This window comes from Alosa pseudoharengus, unplaced genomic scaffold, assembly GCF_046254945.1.
Source record: "Alosa pseudoharengus isolate Yale_2024_CS ecotype anadromous, Long Island Sound unplaced genomic scaffold, YU_APseudo_1.1 YU_APseudo_1.1_scf_17, whole genome shotgun sequence".
Lineage (NCBI taxonomy): Eukaryota > Metazoa > Chordata > Actinopteri > Clupeiformes > Clupeidae > Alosa > Alosa pseudoharengus.
The window spans coordinates 35,987,891-36,009,606 of record NW_027468640.1 but is presented as its reverse complement, the minus strand read 5'-3'; the positions used below and the strand labels follow the sequence as shown (position 1 = coordinate 36,009,606).

At 46.6% G+C, this 21,716-nt stretch overlaps 1 protein-coding gene across 2 annotated transcripts in view; it reads left to right on the top strand.

Moving 5' to 3' along the window:
- camta2 (calmodulin binding transcription activator 2) overlaps positions 1–21,716 on the top strand; it is a 42,652-nt gene that overhangs the window by 2,759 nt on the left and 18,177 nt on the right. The window contains exons 2-11 of one of the 2 annotated variants that reach the window (XM_076289412.1): positions 4,268–4,371; positions 4,488–4,579; positions 4,786–4,853; positions 5,065–5,200; positions 5,959–6,030; positions 6,472–6,622; positions 6,991–7,143; positions 7,783–10,166; positions 10,711–10,837; positions 14,304–14,438. In XM_076289412.1, coding sequence (XP_076145527.1) covers positions 4,341–4,371; positions 4,488–4,579; positions 4,786–4,853; positions 5,065–5,200; positions 5,959–6,030; positions 6,472–6,622; positions 6,991–7,143; positions 7,783–10,166; positions 10,711–10,837; positions 14,304–14,438 — 3,349 coding nt within the window. In that variant the 5' untranslated portion in view covers positions 4,268–4,340. Of the gene's footprint in view, positions 1–4,267; positions 4,372–4,487; positions 4,580–4,785; positions 4,854–5,064; positions 5,201–5,958; positions 6,031–6,471; positions 6,623–6,990; positions 7,144–7,552; positions 7,578–7,782; positions 10,167–10,710; positions 10,838–14,303; positions 14,439–21,716 lie in introns of those variants that run through there. The other variant, XM_076289413.1, reaches the window with a different exon arrangement.

Genomic DNA, 21,716 nt, shown 5'->3' with positions numbered 1-21,716 from the left:
GCTCACTGTTTAAAAGCCAAGGTAGCTGTGGCAACCTGCTTACTGGGATGTGAGTTTCTGCAGAAGATTGACAGGCACTGTGTTGCCATGGTAGCACTTGCAGGGATGGAGGGAGTGTTGATGCAATGGGATAAAGGGAAGTTGTGGACAAGATGCTCTCTCTCTCTCTCAAATTCCCTTCTTTCTTTCAGCCTTTCTTTCTTTCAGCCTTTTATTTCATCCCTTGCTTTTCTCTCTTCTCTTCCTTGGCATATCCAATTCACCTAGCCTGCGATTGGCTGTTTGAATGACAGGATGTTTGTGTTTATGTTGCTGCTGTGGTTGTGTAAACATGCAGGAGACGTCGCCAGGGGAAACAGAAGCTGCGGCTGATTGGCTTGCTGTCACTAGCAGGGCAGAAAGGGAAGCCAGCATCTGCTCACTGTCACCCTGTAATGGACATCTTTCTCTGACCACCCCTCTCTGTCTCTCTGTCCTTCTCACTTTGTGTGTGTGTGTGTGAGTGAGAGAGCGAGAGAGAGAGCAAGTCTTAGTTCTATATCTAGGCCTACTGTTTAAGTGAAGCAGGAGTTTTTGGCCTTTAACTGAAGACTTCCAGAGTTTTGAGGCTCACTTGCACTTGGACAGGAAACAAAGCATCTGTGAAGACGCTAGGGATTTCTGGTCTAAACATATTGAATTGTACCTACCTGAAGCACCTGCAAAATCCTTGCAGACACCACCAACAGCCCTGTCGACTGCCAAAAGCCTGCTTACATGCTAACCGATATTATTTTTGATGGTGACATGTTGAGAAGCCTTTTCTTATTTTTTTACCAGGATGTTCCAACCCAATCTACTGAGTTAAGCCAAAATTGTTTTAGGCACGTCCCTCCACTCGGCGGCCATACTGCAACACACTTTGGGCACTTATGGGCATCTGTTTCGGGCAGAACTGCGCGTGTGCAAGGCTTCACAACACCAACCTCACTCCAGCTGTGAGATCACCACACATGGTTGGCTCGATGTATTTACATGTCGATTTTTGGCTGCGGAAGGGTCGGGATATGTGTAGACAACTGCCATGTTGGCGTTACAAACTAAACCCATTCATTTCCATGGGAGATTCTTTGAATGCTTTGTCTCATTAGAAAGTCTCTGGTTAAGTTATCGCCTAGCCTGATCTGCTAGTGGGAACAACCAGTACAGCCTTCACAGGGCCATATTTCATATTCCAAGATGATACCTGCTTTTAAAAGGCAGAGATTGTGTTTTCTTGTAGGCCAATGCTTATATAGTGACTGTTACCACTGATGGGTCTTATAGTAGTTTATACCATGGTCTAGGTCAGCGGTTCCCAAACTTTTTTCCCCGCGGACCACCTTCTACATTCTGACTCGGCTCGCGTACCCCCACCATCCAACACATAAAAAAGTAAATCATTCTATTGACACATTCCAGGCATCGTTGTTTAATTAGCCGCCATACATGATAACATAATCAAAATGTGCAACTGGTCTATGAGCTCTCACGTTAAAAAAAACAGTGTGGAGAACCACATTAGAATGGTTAGGTACAGTAGCATCTCACTGCAGACCACGCACTGTGGCTTTGGGCAGTCTGTCTCCCAATCCACATGAAGCCGAGGGCTATATGCCTCATCATACTTTCGTTTTTTTCGCGCTGTCTTTTCTGTCTCGTTCTTTCCTTTATCCCCCTGCGCTCCATCTCCACCTTCATTAGTCTGCCCCCCATCCCATTCCATCCTTACCTGTGTCCTGCTCTGTTTCTCTCGCTTCTCCTCTTCGATCGCTTTAATTAGGCCTTTTGGACAGTGTCCCTGTTTTTAGCCAGTTTTCCATGTTTACACAGCCTTCTACCTGCCCTATACTTCAACGAAACTAACGCGCCAGATATTCTGGCTGCCCGCAGGAAATCACGTGTAGCCTATTGTGTGTAGCTTATTTTTTAATGAAAACATACCCTATTATAGAGTTTACAAATGATTTCCTTTAATTTCACGTTTCCATATCATTATAACCTGATTCGAAATTATGTATTATTTATGAATTAATTATAGTATTAATTAATTAATTAATCATTTTTAACTCCTTTCCGCCATTGCCCTTTTCATCTCGCGTACCCCCTAGTGGCAGCTCGCGTACCACCGGGGGTACGCGTACCACAGTTTGGGAATCCCTGGTCTAGGTTGAAAAGGGTGTCGTTTAAAAAGTGATATACTACACCTATAAAAAGACGTTCCGTTCGAATTGCCTGATGACAGTTCTAAATCACTGTGCTGGCTCAAACGCTAGTTGGTAACCAAGGCAGCATTATCAACAATCAACTTATCAACATTCCACAGCGTTGCGATAAACAGCTGAAAAAACTCTAAAACTCATTTAGTATTGATAATTGATTTCATATTTATTTATTTCGTAAGTGACCATGGTATAAACGGGATAATGCCCTTCGATGCGTCCATTATCAGAAATTAATGGACTTCGCGGAAGCAACCGTCCTCCGCTTCGCGTCGGACAGTTCACGCCTCCGCGTCGTCCATTTATTTCTGATAATGGACACCTCATCGGGCATTATCCCTTACTAGGCTACCACTTGAGTTCAGCAAGGAGTGAATGCTAAGTTCTGGGTTCCATTATGACTGTTAAATTGCATAACCTGATATGATTTTTCTCTGTTGCCATAGTAACAGTGGTTGCTATGCCCAAGTTACAATTCAGCTATTGGTTCAGAGATGGTTAAGTGGATGTGTAGCCTACAAAACTATAACTGGTGGTGTTATCTACCTTAGAGTTCAGTCACACCAGTGGATTTTCTTATGTGCAGGCGATCCAGTGTTTAGTTGATACTAAAGTCAATGTTTAAGTGGGCCAATTTGTGGCTCTTCAGGAAACACACACACACACACACACACACACACACACACACACACACATACACACACACACATAGAGTAATGAAGTGAAATCCCAGTCTGTCAATGTTGTGATTTGCCTCTTAAGTCTATGTTAACAAATGTCACTTCCCACTCTCTATGGCTCACGCTATAGGTGAACATGAGTTCATGAGTATTAGATTGGGCAGTAGACATTCAGTGGTGTAGGAAGCAATTTGATAGGTGATGGTTGGTGATGTTATGGTTATATAACTGGGACACCCCCTCACACTGGTACCCTGAAGGGGGCTACTTCAAAACATTCAGACACTATGGACACACACACACACACCCCCACACACACACACCCCCACACACCCCCACACACCAACTACTCTACTAGTTCGCTTGACTTTATCCGTGTTCCCATCTTCCTGTTTGACTTGCAAATGTGTAATGGGCAGGGATGGAATCATCAGCTGAAGTTGCATGTAATCACACACACACACACACACACACACACACACACACACACACACACACACACACACACACACACACACACACACACACACACACACACACACACCGGGTCCATGGTGCTGTCTCCCAAGAGGGTGCAAAGAAAGAAAAGCTTTAATAGGATCATAAATCCTGTGATAAGATAATTGCCCAGTCTGCTCCCTTCCCACCAGATGAATTCTAATCTGAGATCAAGGTGTGTGTGTGAGTGTGAGCGTGTAGCGTAGACATCAGAGGCTGTTGAATCTTTAGAGATCATACACTCATGCTCACTCTCTACACACTACACATGCTCACTCTCATCTTTACATGAGAGAACCCCCCACCCCTTTCCTTTCTTTCTCCCTTGTCATGTCTTTTTCTTCACCCCTCTTTCTTTCTTATCTCTCTCTCTCTCTCTCTGCCTCTTTCTCTTTCTAACACACTCACACACACACACACAAAGAAGTGGAAGAGGATGCAGGGAGATTCTACACCCACTTCTGTGGTATCTAGGCAACAGGGCTATAGAGGAATGAGCGTACCAGTCCTCTTGACAAAAACTGTGTGTAAGGGGTGGCAGCAATGAGTGTGTGTGTGTGTGTGTATGTGTGGGAGAGGAAATGTAGAGGGTGTTTTATGTCTGTCACTGGCCGTATGTGTCTGCCTGTTCAGGGTGTTAGCCTAACATTTGAAAAGTCTGTTTCACTCGTTCAAGTATATCATTGATAATTGTCTGTTTGTGTGTGTGTGTGTGTGTGTGTGTGTGTGTGTGTGTGTGTGTGTGTGTGTGTGTGTGTGTGTGTGTGTGTGTGTGTGTGTGTGTGTGTGTGTGTGTGTGTGTGTGTGTGTGTGTGTGTGTGTGTGTGTGTGTGTGTGTGTGTGTTTCAGTGTCGCAGCTCGGGCCGCAGCTTTTGCGTGTGTGAGCGCGGCCTGCTAAGTGGAGGAGTGCTCCACCCTCACCATGAACAACAAGGAGAGCACCACCGAGTCCGGTATGTCGCACTCTGATGACATCACACACATGCCCCCGCCACCACCACATCCACAGCTCCTCTGTTCACCAGACTGGGGAATGTGTGATAAGTAGGTGTATGTCTGTGTGTTGCAGAGATGAAGGTGTTTCTGCCCAACAAGTTGCTTGAGTGTTTACCCCACACAACCATCCTGCCCAAAGAACGACTGCGCTGGAACACAAACGAGGTGAGAGACCGCTCACACGCGGTACTACACACCTAAAGCCTGATACCTTCTTATCAGACGGAAGTATTTAACGTTGCTCCAACATTTCTCCATTTCATGCGTAGGATGAAGGCAGTGTAACTGCTCATCTGTCGATATATCCTGATGTGTATCATAAGAATCTTCATATTGAGTTGTACAGTCAAATAATATCTCTGTGTTTTCAGGAAATTGCATCGTATCTGATATCCTTTGACAGACATGAAGAGTGGCTCTCTTGCACGCTGAAGACAAGGTGAGTGACGCACATAATTATAGCTATATGAATTAAGGATGTGTATGTGTTTTGTGGTCAAATTTGCCTGAAAGTGAAACCATCTTTTCTTGCATTCATTCATACACAAAAATACACGTATGACCAGTTGCTACAGTGTTCATATTCACCAAAATCGAACAACCCTTTGTCTGTGGTACTTGTGTCCATGGCGACGCCCTTTGACCTGCAGGCCACAGAATGGCTCCATCATTTTGTACAACCGGAAGAAGGTGAAGTACCGGAAGGATGGCTACTGCTGGAAGAAGCGGAAGGATGGGAAGACCACACGAGAGGATCACATGAAGCTGAAGGTGCAGGGCATGGAGGTGAGTCTCTCTTTCTCTCACTTACACACACTCTCTCTCTCTCTTTCTCATTCACACACTCTTAGATACATGTTAGTATGTGTTAAAGCTTCACCACTGCCTTCTGTTTGTGTTGCCTTAGTGGTCTCTCTCTCTCTCTCTCTCTCGCTCTCTCTCAATTCAATTAGATAGAGCGAAATTAGATTGAAAGGTCTAAATATCAGTCAAAGCAAAACACTGTACAACAGCCATATTGTCTGTTGCACCCTTAAGTTGGTCTACTGACACAAACTGATCTGACTTTAATCCTTATTAAAATTCTATATATCTATCTGTCAGTCTTTCTGTCTGTCTATCTTTCTTCACCCCTTACTGTACCTTAACTTGGGTCTGAGTGAATAATTTGTCATCTCTTTCTTTCACTCTCTCTCACACACACACACACACACACACACACACATACACACACACACACACACACACACACAGCCAATGGCCTTAGAAACACGAGTGCCATCTGCAGGTTAATATGCTCATGCATTGGTTCACTTGTGCTTCATTTAGTCACACAGCATAGAAAACCCCAACACAGGTTGTTCCTGTGAAGTTCACGAGAGGCTCAGATAAACGTAGTATACTCCATTTTATGCAGTGCGCTAAAGTTTCATGTGCCTGGTACTGTATACTGTAGGTTGAATTGAATTGAATTGAATTGAGTTGAAGTGAGTTGAAGTTGATGTAGCTGTTCCTCTGACCTCATCTCTGCTGTTCTCCTGCAGTGTCTGTATGGTTGTTATGTCCATTCCTCCATCGTCCCAACATTCCATAGGAGGAGCTATTGGCTGCTGCAGGTGAGTACACACACACACACACACACACACACACACACACACACACACACATACACACACACACATTTGGGCCAATAAAGGCTAAAGAGCTAGAGCATAAATTTAGTTCAATGTGGTAAGAAAAAATATCTATTCAGGATTTGCCAGCAAGCACTTTTGTCACAGTAGCTATTCAACAGTGATTATGATAAGCCTACTTATTGCAATATAACTGGAGCCATAGAAAATGTGTTTTGCACTGACTACTTGGGGGGCTTGTTTTGTGACACAAACCTAGAAGAATCCTTGGCCTGTGCTAATGCTAATGAGAGCTAACTTGTTCCAATATTACATTTCATAACAAAGAAACACTAGGTTTCAAATGGCCTTTAAATGGAAGTTTCCTTTCTGTAGCTTATATACCAATATATTGATATTCTCTCTCTCTCTCTGTGTTTGTAGAACCCAGATATCGTGCTTGTGCATTACCTGAATGTTCCATCCCTGGAGGATTGTGGGAAAGCGTGCCGGCCGTTGTTGTGTGCGGTTGCTGACCGTCGGGACAATCTGCGCTGGAGCCGTGATGAGCTGCTGTCCCAACTCAGGCCTATGTGTGAGTAACCAATCAGATCACACACACACACACACCTCATCCAGTCAGAAAAACCCATGCCCATTGCTGACCATTTACAGAAGTCCATCCAATCAGTTTCTGGCTGTTTGAGCAAAAGTCAGTTAACTTGACTACCAACGTTACCAAATAGTGATAACTTAGAAATGGTAAATGCTCTTGCTTGTCATTGGTGACCTCTGTTCACACAGCGAGAACGTAAATGCACAACCTTGTTACTCAGTAATCTGTATGTTTGGTGGCACAAGCTGCTTTTTAACTGTATGCAATTGCATGGGTGTGTGTTTGTATTGTTGTGGTGTTTCATTGTGTGTGTGTGTGTGTGTGTGTGTGTGTGTGTGTGTGTGCAGTCCACAGCATCAAGTGGTCGTGTGGCAGTGGCGCCAACGGCACAGGCTCGGCAGCGGAACTGAGCATCGAGCAGCTGGTGCAGCAGATCCTGGACTCCCAGCAGACCAAACCGCAGCCCCGCACACACACCTGCCTGTGCAGCCCTGCAATGGGTAATACACACACGCATTCACACTCTCTCTCTCGCACGCACACACACGCACACACACACACGCACGCACACACACGCATGCACACACACACCTACACACCTGCCTGTGCAGCCCTGCAATGGGTAATACACACACGCATTCACACTCTCTCTCTCACACACACACACACACGCACGCACACACACGCACACACACACACGCACGCACACACACACCTGCCTGTGCAGCCCTGCAATGGGTAATACACACACGCGCATTCACACTCTCTCTCTCTCTCTCACACACACGCACACACACATACACACGCACGCACACACACACCTGCCTGTGCAGCCCTGCAATGGGTAGTACACACACGCGCATTCACACTCTCTCTCTCTCTCACACACACACGTACGCACTCACACACACCTGCCTGTGCAGCCCTGCAATGGGTAATACACACTCACACATTCACACTCTCTCTATCTCACACACACACACGCGCGCACACACACCTCTGCCTGTGTAGCCCCGCACTGGGTAATACACATACACACACTCTCACACATCCATGCTCACGAGTGAACCCATTTGAATAAGAAATGCTCTGTGAAAGATAACCTCCTCTCTCTCTTTTCTTGTGTTCCTCTCCGTCAGCCTCTGTGGGAGGTAACATTCCTCACCGCTGTAACAGCACCAAGCACCGCATCATTTCCCCCAAGCTCCCGGCCCGGCCGTCCCCATACCCAGCGCTCACCGAGGTGCAGAACCTGGCCGTTGAGAGCCCGGGCGCCACGTCTAGCCGCGACACCACGGGACTGGCCGAAGCCTCCGTGGCCGCCGAGAGGAAGCCCGCGGCCCACGGCAGACCGGCGGTAACCCAGGACAACCGGGCGACCGCGGGCTCCCCGAGCTCTTCCTCGTCCTCGTCCTCGTCCTCAAGCCCACCCCAGACAACGCAGCATGCCCCGGCGACGGTGGCCCTGGGCAACGGCAATGGTTTCTACGGCGACCAGCGGGCCCGGGGCCTGGCGACAGTGGCTCTTCCCCAGAACGCGGTGATCGTCATGACGACGGCGCCGCTCCCTGGCAAAAGCGGTGGCGTTGGCGGCTCCAACGGAGGGGAGGATGCTCAGGGCGAGCGTGTGACGTCGCGCCTCTCGCTCACGCCAGGCGGACGCCTGGTGCTGTCGCCCGTCCCCCCCAAGCCCGACACTCCCTCTCCGCCGACTGTCGCCGTCGGCAACCCGGCCAGCCCCGTGCCCCCCTCGGCGTCTGTCTCCCAGACGCCCGGGGTCGCGACCCTCTCGCTCACGCTCCTCCCCAGCCCTGTGATTGGAGGGCTCCTGCTGACGGACCGCCTCCTGTCCGAGGCCCCCGCCCCTCTCCTCCAACCCCCTCCTCTCTCCTCCACCACTTCCTCCTCTTCCCCCTCCTCTTCCTCCCCCTCTCCTTCTCTCCTCCCTCCAGCTCCCCCTCCTCCCTCGCTCCTGCCCCCACCTCCTTCCCCTCCTGCACTCGTCTGCTCTCCTCCCTCCGTCCCGCTGAGCTTTGACCCCGACTCCTTCCTCAACAGCCCCAAGCAGGGGCAAACCTACGGAGGTCCCGCCCCAGCCTCCGCCCCCTCGCCTTCCTCCGCCTCTCCTCAGCCCCCGTCGCTTGCTCTCTCGCTCTCCCCTTCCTCCCCGCCCTCCTCTCTCTCATCCCTCTCTTCAGACACCGAGCGGAAGAGCGGCGACCGGGAGGCACATCCCCTCGTCACCTCCTCAGTGTCCTCTTCCTCCTCCTCATCCTCCTCCTCCTCTTCTCTCTCTCCGCCCCTGTCGATGGCGCTCTCTCCGTCCCGCTCGGCCCCTTCGCTCCTGCCGCTGTCACTCGAGGCCTCGCTGGGCTTGGATTCGCTGACACGGCCCCTAAGCCCCACCCCGGACTCCCAGCAGCCGCCACCCAAGCTCAGCCTGATTCGCCGGAGCTCATCCCCTGAACCTCTGGAGCTGTCGCCACGACAACCTTGCTCTGGAGATGGCCAGATGATGGTGATTGGACAGGAGCTCCACTCCCCCACCAATCGGATGTCGCCTCACCAGAAGCCCGCCCCCCAACTCATGCCCAATCATCAAAAGCCTAACCAGCTGTCAGCCAATCCGATTTCAGCTCTCCAACAGCCAAACCACCAACTCAGCCAGCTGTCCACCAATCCACTCCAAAGCACCCAGCTGTCAACCAATCAGCTCTCACCCAAGCAGACACTGACCAATCAGACGCAGGCAGAGCGTGAGAGTCAGGCTCAGGCTCAACTGCTGTTGCTGCAGCAACAGGGGCACAGCCGACAGCCGGCCGTCCTCCCGACGGCACACGGGACGCACGCTTTCACGCACTCGCTCACACACACCTTCGCCCACTCCTTCACACACTCCCTCCCCCAGCCGTCCGGCGTCGCTCCCCGCAACATGCACCAGTGTCCACTCTCCATGCCCGCAGCACACACACACATGCACGCCCTCGCACACTCACCGCCGGTGTTCTCATCGACCGACCTAGGAGTGCGGGTGAAGGAGGAGCAGTCGTCACCCCTCTCGCACCCGCCTGCCGCCGGTAGCGGCGGCGACGACGACTTTGAGAGTGAGGAGACGCCCATGGACACCCACGTGGCCCCCTCTCCGTCCACCTCCCCCTCCCCGTCCCCCACCGAGCACGTGCACCCCCACCACGCCCACGCCCACCAGCAGGCGGTGGAGGCCGAGCTCTCGTTCGACAGCGCCTTCCCGGAGCTCTCGGAGCTGATCACCGCCGAGGCGGCGGCCGCCGCCGGAGTGGGCAGCGGTGGCAACAGCGGCGGCGTGGCGTCGGCGGTGTTGGTGGCGTCGGCCGGCGCCGGACCCGAGGTGTTCCCGGAGCGATACGTGGTGCCCCCACAACCCTCGCCGTCCTCCGCCTTCATCCCCTTCCCAGCTCACGCTGCCACCGCTGGCCCCGGGGCGGATGCCCACGGCCGGCCCGCCAACATCACCGACTTCAGCCCCGAGTGGTCTTACCCGGAGGTGAGCCGCACGGACAGAGAGAGAGAGGGAGGGAGGGAGGGAGGGAGGGAGAGGGGGAGAAAGACAGGGAGAAGTAAAGAGTGGTCCTACCTAGAGGTGAGAGAGAGGGAGGGAGACTGAAGTAAAAGAAGGAGCAGGATGTTGGGAGAAATGTTGAAGTTCAAGTAGTTTATTGCCATGTGCTCAAAAAAGGAATTAAATGAAGTAAAGTAATGAAATTCTTGTGCTCAAGAGCCAGCTCAACTTAAAAGAATAAATTAAAAGTAGTAGTTAAAAAGGTATATTGTGTGTGTGTGTATGGGGATGGAATGGTCTGTGTGTGTGGTGTATGCGGATGGTGGTGGTGGGGGGGGGGTAATGGGGTGTGTGGGAGGGGGGTGATAAGATGGTGTGTGTGTGTGTGTGTGGGGGGGGGTAATGGAGAGCCATTGAGGTAATGGATGAGCCATGGAGAGAGGGGGAGGGTGGGGGTGAATGGAGGGAGACATTAAAAGAGGGGGAGAAAATAACACCACTAAATGTGTATTTGTGTGTTTGTCCTCAGGGTGGTGTGAAGGTGTTGATTACAGGTCCCTGGACTGAAGCTAGGGGCCGCTACCTGTGTGTGTTTGACCAGACCACTGTACCTGCCTCACTCATCCAGCCTGGGGTGCTGCGATGCTACTGCCCAGGTACGCGCACACACACACACACACACACATTCCCTCACTCAAACAATGTTGTCAGTACTCATAACCCTAACTCTCTACACACTCTCTATACACACACCGCATATGTGACCCTGCAAGGTAAAATTTGGTAAAATTTACAAAATTAATTTAATGTGCTCACATGAACGGCCATTGACTAAGCTTTCCAACAATATGTATATCGAGGGTATTGCAAAAAGTATCGCTAAGATAACCGCATCCAAAGTTGGCATGGTTCTACTGTCATGATACGCCAGAAGAGGAGAAAATCACCTTTTTAAGTAAATTGTCACGTGCGATAGTGTGAGGACACAGCTATTATTAGCCTTACGGTAGCATGACTTTGAAGCAGATGACTGACTATGTTTTATCAACTGAGTGTGAGTGTCTTTTTCTGCCCCCTAGTTAATACCAGGGACGGTCATAAGGTGTCACTATAGAATATAATTAATGTATTTCGGGGGAAGTAAGGGTAGAAGAAATTCTATGTACACAGATTGTGTAGGGTAGGCTAGGCCCACTTTTAAAATGTGCTACGTCAATGGAAAACTTCTCCTGGTCCGTAAAATGACGCCAGGATATTTCTAAAAGTTCGTGCCTTTGACCGTTCGTGCCCTGAAAGGCAAGTCTTTCACATTCATATTCGGTTACATCTGCCAAGAACGATAGAGAGCTTACACATTGGGTAAGGGGTCCTCACTAGTAACCACCACCAATGTGTAGCACCCACCTGGGTGATGCACAGCAGCCATTATGCGCCAGAATGCTCACCACACACCAGCTTGAGGTGGAGAGTGAGGGAGTGAATGAGCTAATTACAGTGGGGGATGATTAGGGGGCCAGATTGGGAATTTAGCCAGGACACCGGGGAACCCCCTACTCTTTACCATAAGTGCCATGGGATCTTTAATGACCACAGTGAGTCAGGACCTCAGTTTAACGTCTCATCCGAAGGACGGCATCTCCTACGGTGCAGTGTCCCCGTCACAGCACTGGGGCATTGGGATCTATCTTTTTTGGCCAGAGGGAAGAGTACCACCTACTGGCCACCCACCAACACCACTTCCAGCAGCAACCCAGTTTTCCAAGGAGGTCTCCCATCCAAGTACTAACCAGGCCCACACCTGCTTAGCTTCAGTAATTCAGCTAAGACAAGGTATCCATTGGTATGGCTTCTGGCCAGGCTGGTATGCTGTTTGCACATTTATTTATTTTACTTAAAAACATTGATCTTCCTGATGTAGCAGGAAGATCCTTATCCGTATCCTAAATAGTGAAGTACTGTAGTGAGACATTTATATGATGTTAAAGAAAGAAATTAACAATGGATTGCTGGTTTTAAAGACTGAAGGCTCAAAACTGGCAGGAACTAGGGTAACTTGGGACTACATAAAGACCAAAACAATCAAGAGAGTCTAAAGTCACAGTCCACTGAAGAACTGTGTCAAGTTCCTTGAAATACATGAAGAAACCAGCTGAATTCCTTTTAAATTATTTAAATTCTTTATCAGATCTAATATTGGACCTTTATTTTGATAGACTTTATTCATATGTGTCATTGCTATGGACATAGATAGATAATTTTTATGTGACAGCAAGGCCATGTTAGACATCATTTTAGCAGTAAACACCCTGAATATTTGAAGTAGGATATGGATTCACTTAAATTGATGACAAAATGGGACAGAAACCCCAGTGTGTGGTGTGCAGTGCATTGCTGGCACATGAGACCATGAAACCATCAAAACTAAAATGTCACATGGAAACCAAGCACTCCTGTCAAAGACAAACCTGTCAAGTAGCCTACTTTGAAAGGTGACATCAGGAGTTGAAGACACAAATGTAATACTAAACATCAGCATGTTCCAACCAAATAGACCTACAGGCACTTTGTATGCCTTAGCATGTAGCTCACCATATCTGTTGTTTTGAACGCTAAAAAAATATGGGTTGTGACTTGATGAACATGGGAAATTGTGGGTTCCAAAGCCAGACCAGTTAAGAACCACAGCTGTAGGCAATGCTGTTTTGAAAGCAAGTTGAACCAAATATTGATTTCTTTATTTTGTTTACTGCAATTTGCATGGTGTAAACAAGCTGTGAGATGTAAGTCGCAAGTAAAACTGATTCATGTCATTCTTTTGAACATCCACGCATTGTCTCTTGATCCTGGGCTATGTTAGATTTGAAGAATTGTTTTGAGAGAGAAGAAAGGGAGAAATGAGACAGAGAGAGGGAAATGGAGCTCAAATTCGCTGTCAACATACCAGATGCATCTAGAGTATTAAAGACAACAGACTTGTATTATGAAGATTAAGGGAGAGTGACTGGTGGTCACTGTAATGAACACTTCTGACCACCATGGGGCACTGTAGCATTACTGTACCCAGAGCCGTATAGACAGCTCTGACTGTTCCTCAGCTGATAGGCCTTCTCTGCTCGACTGAGTTCTTCCCAATGGTAGAAAAGGAGAAATTCCAGCATGACGATTTAGTTTTCTTTGAAGTTACTGATTGTACCAACTTCGCACGTCTTCCCTACAACAATTATTTGTTGATGAGAGAAATAAGATTGATTATTTATTGTAACTCTGTAGCACCTCATAAGAGATTGCCAGTATCCACTAGCTGGCCACTATCTATTCTACACTGTCTGTAGTGGAGACCATATAAAGAAGGAGACAAATCACTAACGGGAAAATTAACGGGTTCTTATAAAAAAAATTATGCTAAACATGGCGGAGTTGTGAACTGGAAGTTCTGCCCTGTAATGTAAATAACCACCTCAGAAAACAAGTTCCAATGACCGGCATTGAATAACAGTAACATAGGCCAATTTTACACAGAAGATGCTAAAGTCGCCACTAGCGTTTGCGCTAGTCTCATTGTCGCCAACTTCAGTTTCTGCTCTACTGCTCGACATATTCGCCACACTGCTCTTTCTAATGCTTCCTGTTTGGAGCCAACTTTTTTGATCCATCTTGTCATCACAGTTTCGCTTGTCAACCTGTCGGTAATGCTCCAAACAGTTGAACTAGCCTAGTAAGCCTATCGTGTGGTCAAGAATTATTCTGTCTTTATAAAACAAATCGCAGACTCCCGGAGTACCTGTAGAGGGAGTCCACCATGGGGCGGTGGTAGTGTAGTGGTTAAGGAGCTGGGCTAGCGTGCAGTAGCCTGAAAGTTGTCGGTTCAATTCCCGGCTTCCACCGTTGTGCCCTTGAGCAAGGCACTTAACCCCAAGTTGCTCCGGGGACAATGTGATCCCTTGTAATATAGCTGACATATGTAAGTCACTTTGGTCAAGAAGTGTCTGCTAAATGTAATGTAATGTAATGGTACGCGTGTACACAGTTTCAGAATCACTGCTCCATCTGATAGCAGGTAATGCTCAGATCTGCCTCATTAATGGATGTGTCCTGTTTTTGGTGTGTGTGTGTGTGTGCTAGCACACGAGGCTGGGCTGGTGGCCCTGCATGTTCTGGAGGACTCTGGAGCCGTCTCCTCTTCTGTGCTGTTTGAGTACCGCGCCAGAAACGCATCATCACTGCCCAGCTCTCAGCTCGACTGGCTCTCCCTGGACGGTGAGTGACGTACACACACACACACACACACACACACACACATCACATCAAGTCTTAACACAATGTGTTGAAACATTGCCAAACTCTCACACACACACAACTCTCTGATGCAGCAGTATAGGAGTAACTAAATAAAACAGCACAGCTTTAGTGTCTCTGTCTGCTCTCACGGCTCTCTTGAGAGTCATTACCATTAGTGATATCTAAACACAGAATTGAAGAAGAGACAATATCTGTAGGTAGTAGGGGAGTAAATCACAGGTTTCATGACGATGCAATACAGTATCAATTCTGTAAGCCATCAATTTGATTATTAATATTATTTATTACGCACTAACGATAGACCTACAAGCGAGGAGTGAGTGTTCGTTCTCTTACCTCTACCACTCTGACTGCTATTCTACTAAATCTACTGTTAATACTCCGGCAATGGTGCTGCAAGTACAGGCAGATGTGTTTACACACAAATGTAAGAACTGGTGCATAAATAACCACGCACGTCTCAATGTTTATGAGCCATGTCGATGCAACTGCATCGCTTACGATTAGGTCCATGCATCCATACAGCTCAATGGGTTGCTACACCCCTTGCAGGTAATTCTGAGTCTTAAACTGTGTGTGTGTGTGTGTGTGTGTGTGTGTGTGTGTGTGTGTGTGTGTGTATGAGATAAACGCTGTGTGTGACAAACAAACCTTATCACTGTCACAGCGCTGCAGACCCATGGCGGCGACATCTAGGCTTAGCAAAACTAGGGCGCAATGCACACACAGATCTATGCACACACACACACAAATAGGTTGCCTGGAGTGTTGGCAGTTGCTGGCTTTGGTTAATTAGCAAGGCCTTTGACACCTAAGGGGAGTCAGTATTGCCAGCAGCTACTGAACTACACACACACACAGGCACTAATTTCATAAAGCAATACTTGTTCGTAAAAGTGCATCGTGTGTGTGTGTGTGTGTGTGTGTGTGTGTGTGTGTGTGTGCCAGTGTTGTGATATTTGTATTTGTTATTTCAGAATTACAGATAGACCTGCTTTAGCCTAGCCTGGTTAAAACCAAACTCATTCACTTCATAAACAGAGTCTGGTCCCTCACTCTGGTCTGGGAAACCTTTCCAACACTAGCATGGTGACTGGTGTTGACATGGCGCTAACTTTGAAATCATTGGTCCAGCCTAACCAATCACATTGATCAGGGATTCCTAACGTTACTTCTTACTTCGCCTAAACTTTACAAACTGACAATATACAGCATGTAAATAAATACATATCCTTCCGACTGCAATTTTTGATGGTTGCAGGCATTGCTAGTACCGTTTACCACAGCCACTATCAATTTTGAAACGCTATCCCCTCTCGTCGCTGATTGGGCAGGTAATCTGCCAACCGATGGAAGCGTTAGTGAATTATGGTGTCCCAGACTAGGAGATCTAGGTGGGCGTGGGTAGGCTAGCTTTAGCCGGCAATAATATAAAAAGCAATGCTGAACTCTCCATTAACAAATGAAACATGTATGGATAAAACCTCAATAACAACTAACATTCCAAGTAATATTTGTTGTTAACCCGACTCAGTTGTGGCACAACATTGGGATTGCTGTGTCAGCCATTTGCGATGGCCACAATGGTGCAAATACTTATCATCTAAGCGTTTAAAGAAGTGTGTGCGTTTAAGGTATATAAGGTTAATATGTGTGACCTCTTGAGGTAAGCATAAGTGATACACAGACATTTACAAACATAATGATGTTTTATATGTACGTATAAAAATATGTGGCCTAGGCTACTTATTAAATCATCTTAATGCTCCAAACTGCAGTTTGATCCATAAGCCAACAGAAGGGTCTTGAAATGGTTAAAAGATAGAAGAAGAAATGCTTTATAAGCGTAAACGTTATTAAAAAGAGTTGTAAATATAGCGTTGTATAACATATGCAATTGGAGAGATGGGGAATGTAAATGGTAGACAGAGAGAGAAGGGAAAAGTGAGTGAATAGAGGTAGAGGATGAAAAAGAAGTAGAGGAGTGACCGACAGAATGAAAGAGAATGACATGGGAGGGATTAGATTTTCCGAAATGCTAACCCTCCAACCCACCCCCTGCATAGCTTCTCTCCCTCTCCCTCTCTCTCTCCCTCTCCCTTTCTCTCTCTCTCTCTCTCTCTCTCTCTCTCTCTCTTTTGCTTTCTCTCTCTCTCACTGTTTGCCCATACACACACACAGCTTTGATTGATGAGATGGAGCTGTTTTCCACTGTCAACACCTTGACACACACACACACACACGCGTACAGGAGCACTTGACACACACACACTCACACACTCACACACACACACACACAAATGCATATTTATATTCCTCGGCAGTACCCTGAAATACACTCAAATGCTCCCCTACAGTTTCCCGCATACACACACACACACACACACACGTGCGCGCAGAAAGTCATCATGCTTTTATCCTAGTGATTAATGGTAGGGATGCCCTTCAACCGGAGGGATAGGGAATCCGTTCATTCTGTTGACTTCAAAATAATCGTGTGTGTGTGTGTGTGTGTTTGTGTGTGTGTGTGTGTGTGTGTGTGTGCGCGTGTGTGTGTGCGTGCGTGCGTGCGTGCGTGCGTGCGTGCGTGTCTGTCTGTGTGCCATTTGTGTCTGATTGTGTCAAGTAAACGTGTGCGTGTGTCTGATAGTGTGAATAAACGAGTTGGCTTTTGTATAAGCTGAGCATGATATGATTTACTACTTGATTTATGTCTGTGTGTTAGCTGTTTGTATATGAGTTAGTGTCTCCCCAATTTTTTTGGATGATTGTGAGGGAGGATTACTGTGTGTTTGTGTGTGTTTGAGGGAGGATTACTGTGTGTGTGTGTTTGCACTACTGTTCAAAACATATGGGGTCACTTAGATTTCCTTGATTTCAAAGGAAATGCTATTTTGTCCATTAAAATAACAATTAATCAATCAGAAATACAGTGTAGACATTGTTGATGATATAAATGACTTATATTAGGAAATGTATTATTTACAAAAGTTTACAGAGGCCTATTATCAGCAACCATACATCTTCAAATGGAACATTCTGTCTGCTGATCCAAATTTATCATTTGAAAAGGCTAACTGGTCGTTAAAAAACCTTTAAAAAAACTTTTGCATGTTTGCACAGCTGAAAACTGCTGCCCTGATTAAAGAAGCAATACAACTTGTCTTCTTTAGAAGAGTTGAGTATCTGGAACAACATCTATTATGATTTTGATTAAAGGCACAAAATGGACAGAAACAAAGAAACTTTCAAAAGACTATTACTATTATTATTACCATTACCACCACAAAATGGACAGAAACAAAGGACTTTCAAAGAACATATACAACCCCAAATCAGGAAAAGTTGTGTAAAATGCAAATAAAAACAAAATGTGATAATATACAAATCTCTTAAACCCATAGTCTGCCTTTATAATTTATTTGCCTCGGGTGTACTGTGGAGTGGGTAAGACTGTTTTTAGTGGCAGGCTAACCCATACTGATGACTTGCGCTAGCCTAGTACCTGCAAACTCTGCAACTAGAAGGACTGGATGAAACGTGTTGAAAACGGTCTCCACTGATAAATATCACACTTGCTAACTTGGAAATGAGGTCCTATGTCCAAAATCCTGAACCACCCCTTTAATGTTTTGTACAAAAGCATATTAAGAGAATTAAAACCATCAACACTGATTTGAGTATCCAACTTGGTCAGTGGTCCAAACAGATACCACTGTTTTAAGTATAGCTTATACACCTTTATACACTTATTTATCATATTCATACAATCTATGTGTCAAAATCAAAGTTATCACTCACCGAGTGGATGTGATTAGACCGTTTTTTCCGGTTTAACCTTCTGACGTACGACATAAACCTCATTGTACAGGATAAAAGGAATCTTGAGAAAGGAAGGCTATCAGTCTGGTTTGCAACTCTATACTACACTTTGTGGATGGCATTTGATTGGAGCCAATTCATCCAAAAAGACGACAAAGACCAAAAGCACAGCTCCAAACTATGCAGGAGCCATGTAGGAAAGAATCAGCCAGCTGGTATTCTGTCTGTAATGGAGCGGAATGGACATTTCTAAGTGACCCCAAGTTTTGCACAGCTATGTATGTATGTTTGTTTGTAAGTATGTTTGTTTGTGTATCTACAGTATATACTTCTATATATCTTAATGTGTGTGTGTGTGTGTGTGTGTGTGTGTGTGTGTGTGTGTGTGTGTGTGTGTGTGTGTGTGTGTGTGCATGTGATGTGTTAACAGGCATGTATGTGTTTGGTTTTTATAGGCGCACACATAAATATCAAGGTGGAGAGTAATTATTGTTGCGCATCTGGATGCAGATCTGTGTTTGAAGTGTGCGTGCGTGCGCACACATACCTACAGGCCCAGTAGACGCTGAAGTGTTCAGCTCAGCCTGTTGCTATTCTTGGCCTACAGCTAAACCTATTTAAACCTCCAGGCGGGGGGTTGTGTCTGTGTGTGTGTGTGTGTGTCAGAGGTGTGTGTAAAAGAGAGGACACCCCATATGTGTGTGTGTGCACTTACACAAACTTTACAGTCTCACTTTCACAGACCTACCCTTTCACAATCTGTTTTTATGCCTTTACAATCTCTCTCTCTCTTTCTTTCTCTATCTGTTTTGGGAGGCTGATCTGGCAGTTTTTAACATATGTACTGGGATTTTATGTCTGAATGTATTTATGTATGTTTGTTTTGTGTGAGGGGCGTCATGATCTGTCTATCTATCTATTTATCTGTCTATCTATCTATCTATCTATCTATCTATCTATCTATCTATCTATCTCATAACATTCTTTCTTTCTCTCTTGTTCATCTTTTTTATTTCTTCTTTTCTACTTTGCCTCTCTCTGCTCCCCCTCCCTCTGTCTCCTCCTTTCTCTCTCTCCTCCCCCCTCTCTCTCCTTGTCTCTCTCTCTCCCTCTCCTTATCTCTCTCTCTCCCTCTCCTTGTCTCTCTCTCGCACACGCCCTGTCAGGCTTTCATCCCTGGCAGTGTGCTGTAGCGGCTGTCCCTGGTAGCAAGAATGCGGGTGCCAAGTCACACACACACACACTCACACACATGCGGAGCTTGCAGACAGACAGGCTGCTCATTTGGGACTTCCCCCTGTGCGAGGAGCAGTCGCTTGGTTGCTAACTCTCCTTTGCCGAAGCTACTCCTTCTTCTTCTTCTTCTTCTTCCTGTTCATCTTTGTCTTCTCCTCTTCCGAATTCTCTGGATTCCCTTCTTTCCTCCCAGCGTCTCTCCTCCTCTCCAGTGGCGCCTCTCTCCTCCTTTGATCCCAGTTTGGAATATCGCTCTCCTCTACTCTCCTCAGCAACTGGTTGCCTGCAAACTCTTCTCTCCTCCTCACTCTCTCTCTCTCTCTTTCTTGTTCACTTTCACCTCTCTCTGTCTTTCTCATCCAGTTGGTGTCACCAGGTTTTTCTAGCTTACCCGTGACGCGTGTGGGAGTAACAGATCAAGTATCCCACGTGAGAGATATAGGGAGAGTGTGTGTATGTGTGTGTGTGTTTTGAGTTTTTTTGATTTCCCAGTTTGTTTTGTATAGAATTTCCTAATGTGTCATAGTGTTAGCTTTGTGTTTGTGTGTATGTGTGTTTGTGTGTGAGTCTGTCCTTGTCCTGACTTGTCCTATTTCTTTGTCCATCTAGTCTGTGCTCTTTGCTTTCATTCTTGGTGGAGTGGCGGTATCCTGTGTGTGTGTGTGTGTGTGTGTGTGTGTGTGTGTGTGTGTGTGTGTGTGTGTGTGTGTGTGTGTGTGTGTGTGTGTGTGTGTGTGTGTGTGTGTGTGTGTGTGTGTGTGTGTGAGTCATGTCATCGTCTTCATTTAATGACATCGCATCAGTTTCCCTGGTGGAAGTAGCCATGCGCTTCTGAGAGAGGAGGAGAGGAAGGGACAGAGAGAGAGAGGGACAGCGGGAGAGAAAGAGAGAGCAATAGAGAGATAGAGAGAGAGATAGCTAGAGATTGAGAGAGGGACAGGGAGAGAGGACAAAGAGCGTGGAAGAAAGGAGAACAGGAGTGATGAAGGGTTGACCTGCGACCAAAGTGAATCATCTCACAATCAAAATCACACACACACAGTCTCAATAGTTTGGACAGAGGCCGCTCTGCCAACATGGACGAAGGAGACCAAGATGGTGTAGGTAGGCACTTTGTGTGGAGTGTGTGCTTCTGTCTGCACTTGAGCTGTCAGGTCTTTTTGCACTGTGTTTTGCTTGAGTCTGTGAGTGACCATGTCTACTGTATATGTGTGCAGATGTAGTAGGAAGTTTAATACAGGTAACACACACAGACACACACACACTCACTGGTGCTTGAAACAGACTAGCACAAACACGCACGAACACCAGTGGAACTAGAGTCCCTCTGCTCCATCCCTGGAATGACCACTTGTGCGTGCGTGCGTGCGTGCGTGCGTGCGTGTGTGTGAGTGTGTGTGTGTGTCTGTTCGTCTATGTGTGTGTATGCAGTCTGTGTTGCAGTGTGTGTCTAAGAGTGTGCACGGTGTTCTGTTTGACCTAGGAGATTCCAGGATCACTGTGTCATGTTATATTGGGGTGAGACACACACACGGTCCAGTCTCGTCCTATCAGAAATACCTCAGCATGAGGAATAGTTTCCATGTTGCAAGATCAGCGGGAGAGAGAGAGCAATGGGACAAAAGAGAAGAGGACAAAAGGTGAGGACGAGGAAGGGTAGAATACGAACAGGGTAGAGAGGAAGGGTAGAATATGGAAGGGTAGAATATGGACAGGATAGAATATGGACAGGATAGAATATGGACAGGATAGAGAAGAAGGGTAGAATACAAACAGGGTAGAGAGGAAGGGTAGAATACGAACAGGGTAGAGAGGAAGGGTAGAATACGAACAGGGTAGAGAGGAAGAGTAGAATACGGACAGGATAGAGAGGAAGAGAGAGAAATATGTGTATGTATGTACAGTTAAGCCCAAATGTATTCTTACCTGTGCAACATTTTGATTCATACTGAATTTGTATTTGACCAGTGGTTTTCTTCTACATGGAACTGACCTAACCACGAGACAAAGGACAGTACATTGCACTACAGATATATAGGTAGAGGTATAAATAATTATGGTGTTTGTATTTATGTATTAATTATATATATAGATAGACAGATACATAGATGTGTGTGAGTATGTTTTAAAGCTCTGAGTTATATATGCATGTACTGTATATATGTGTGGTAGCACTAT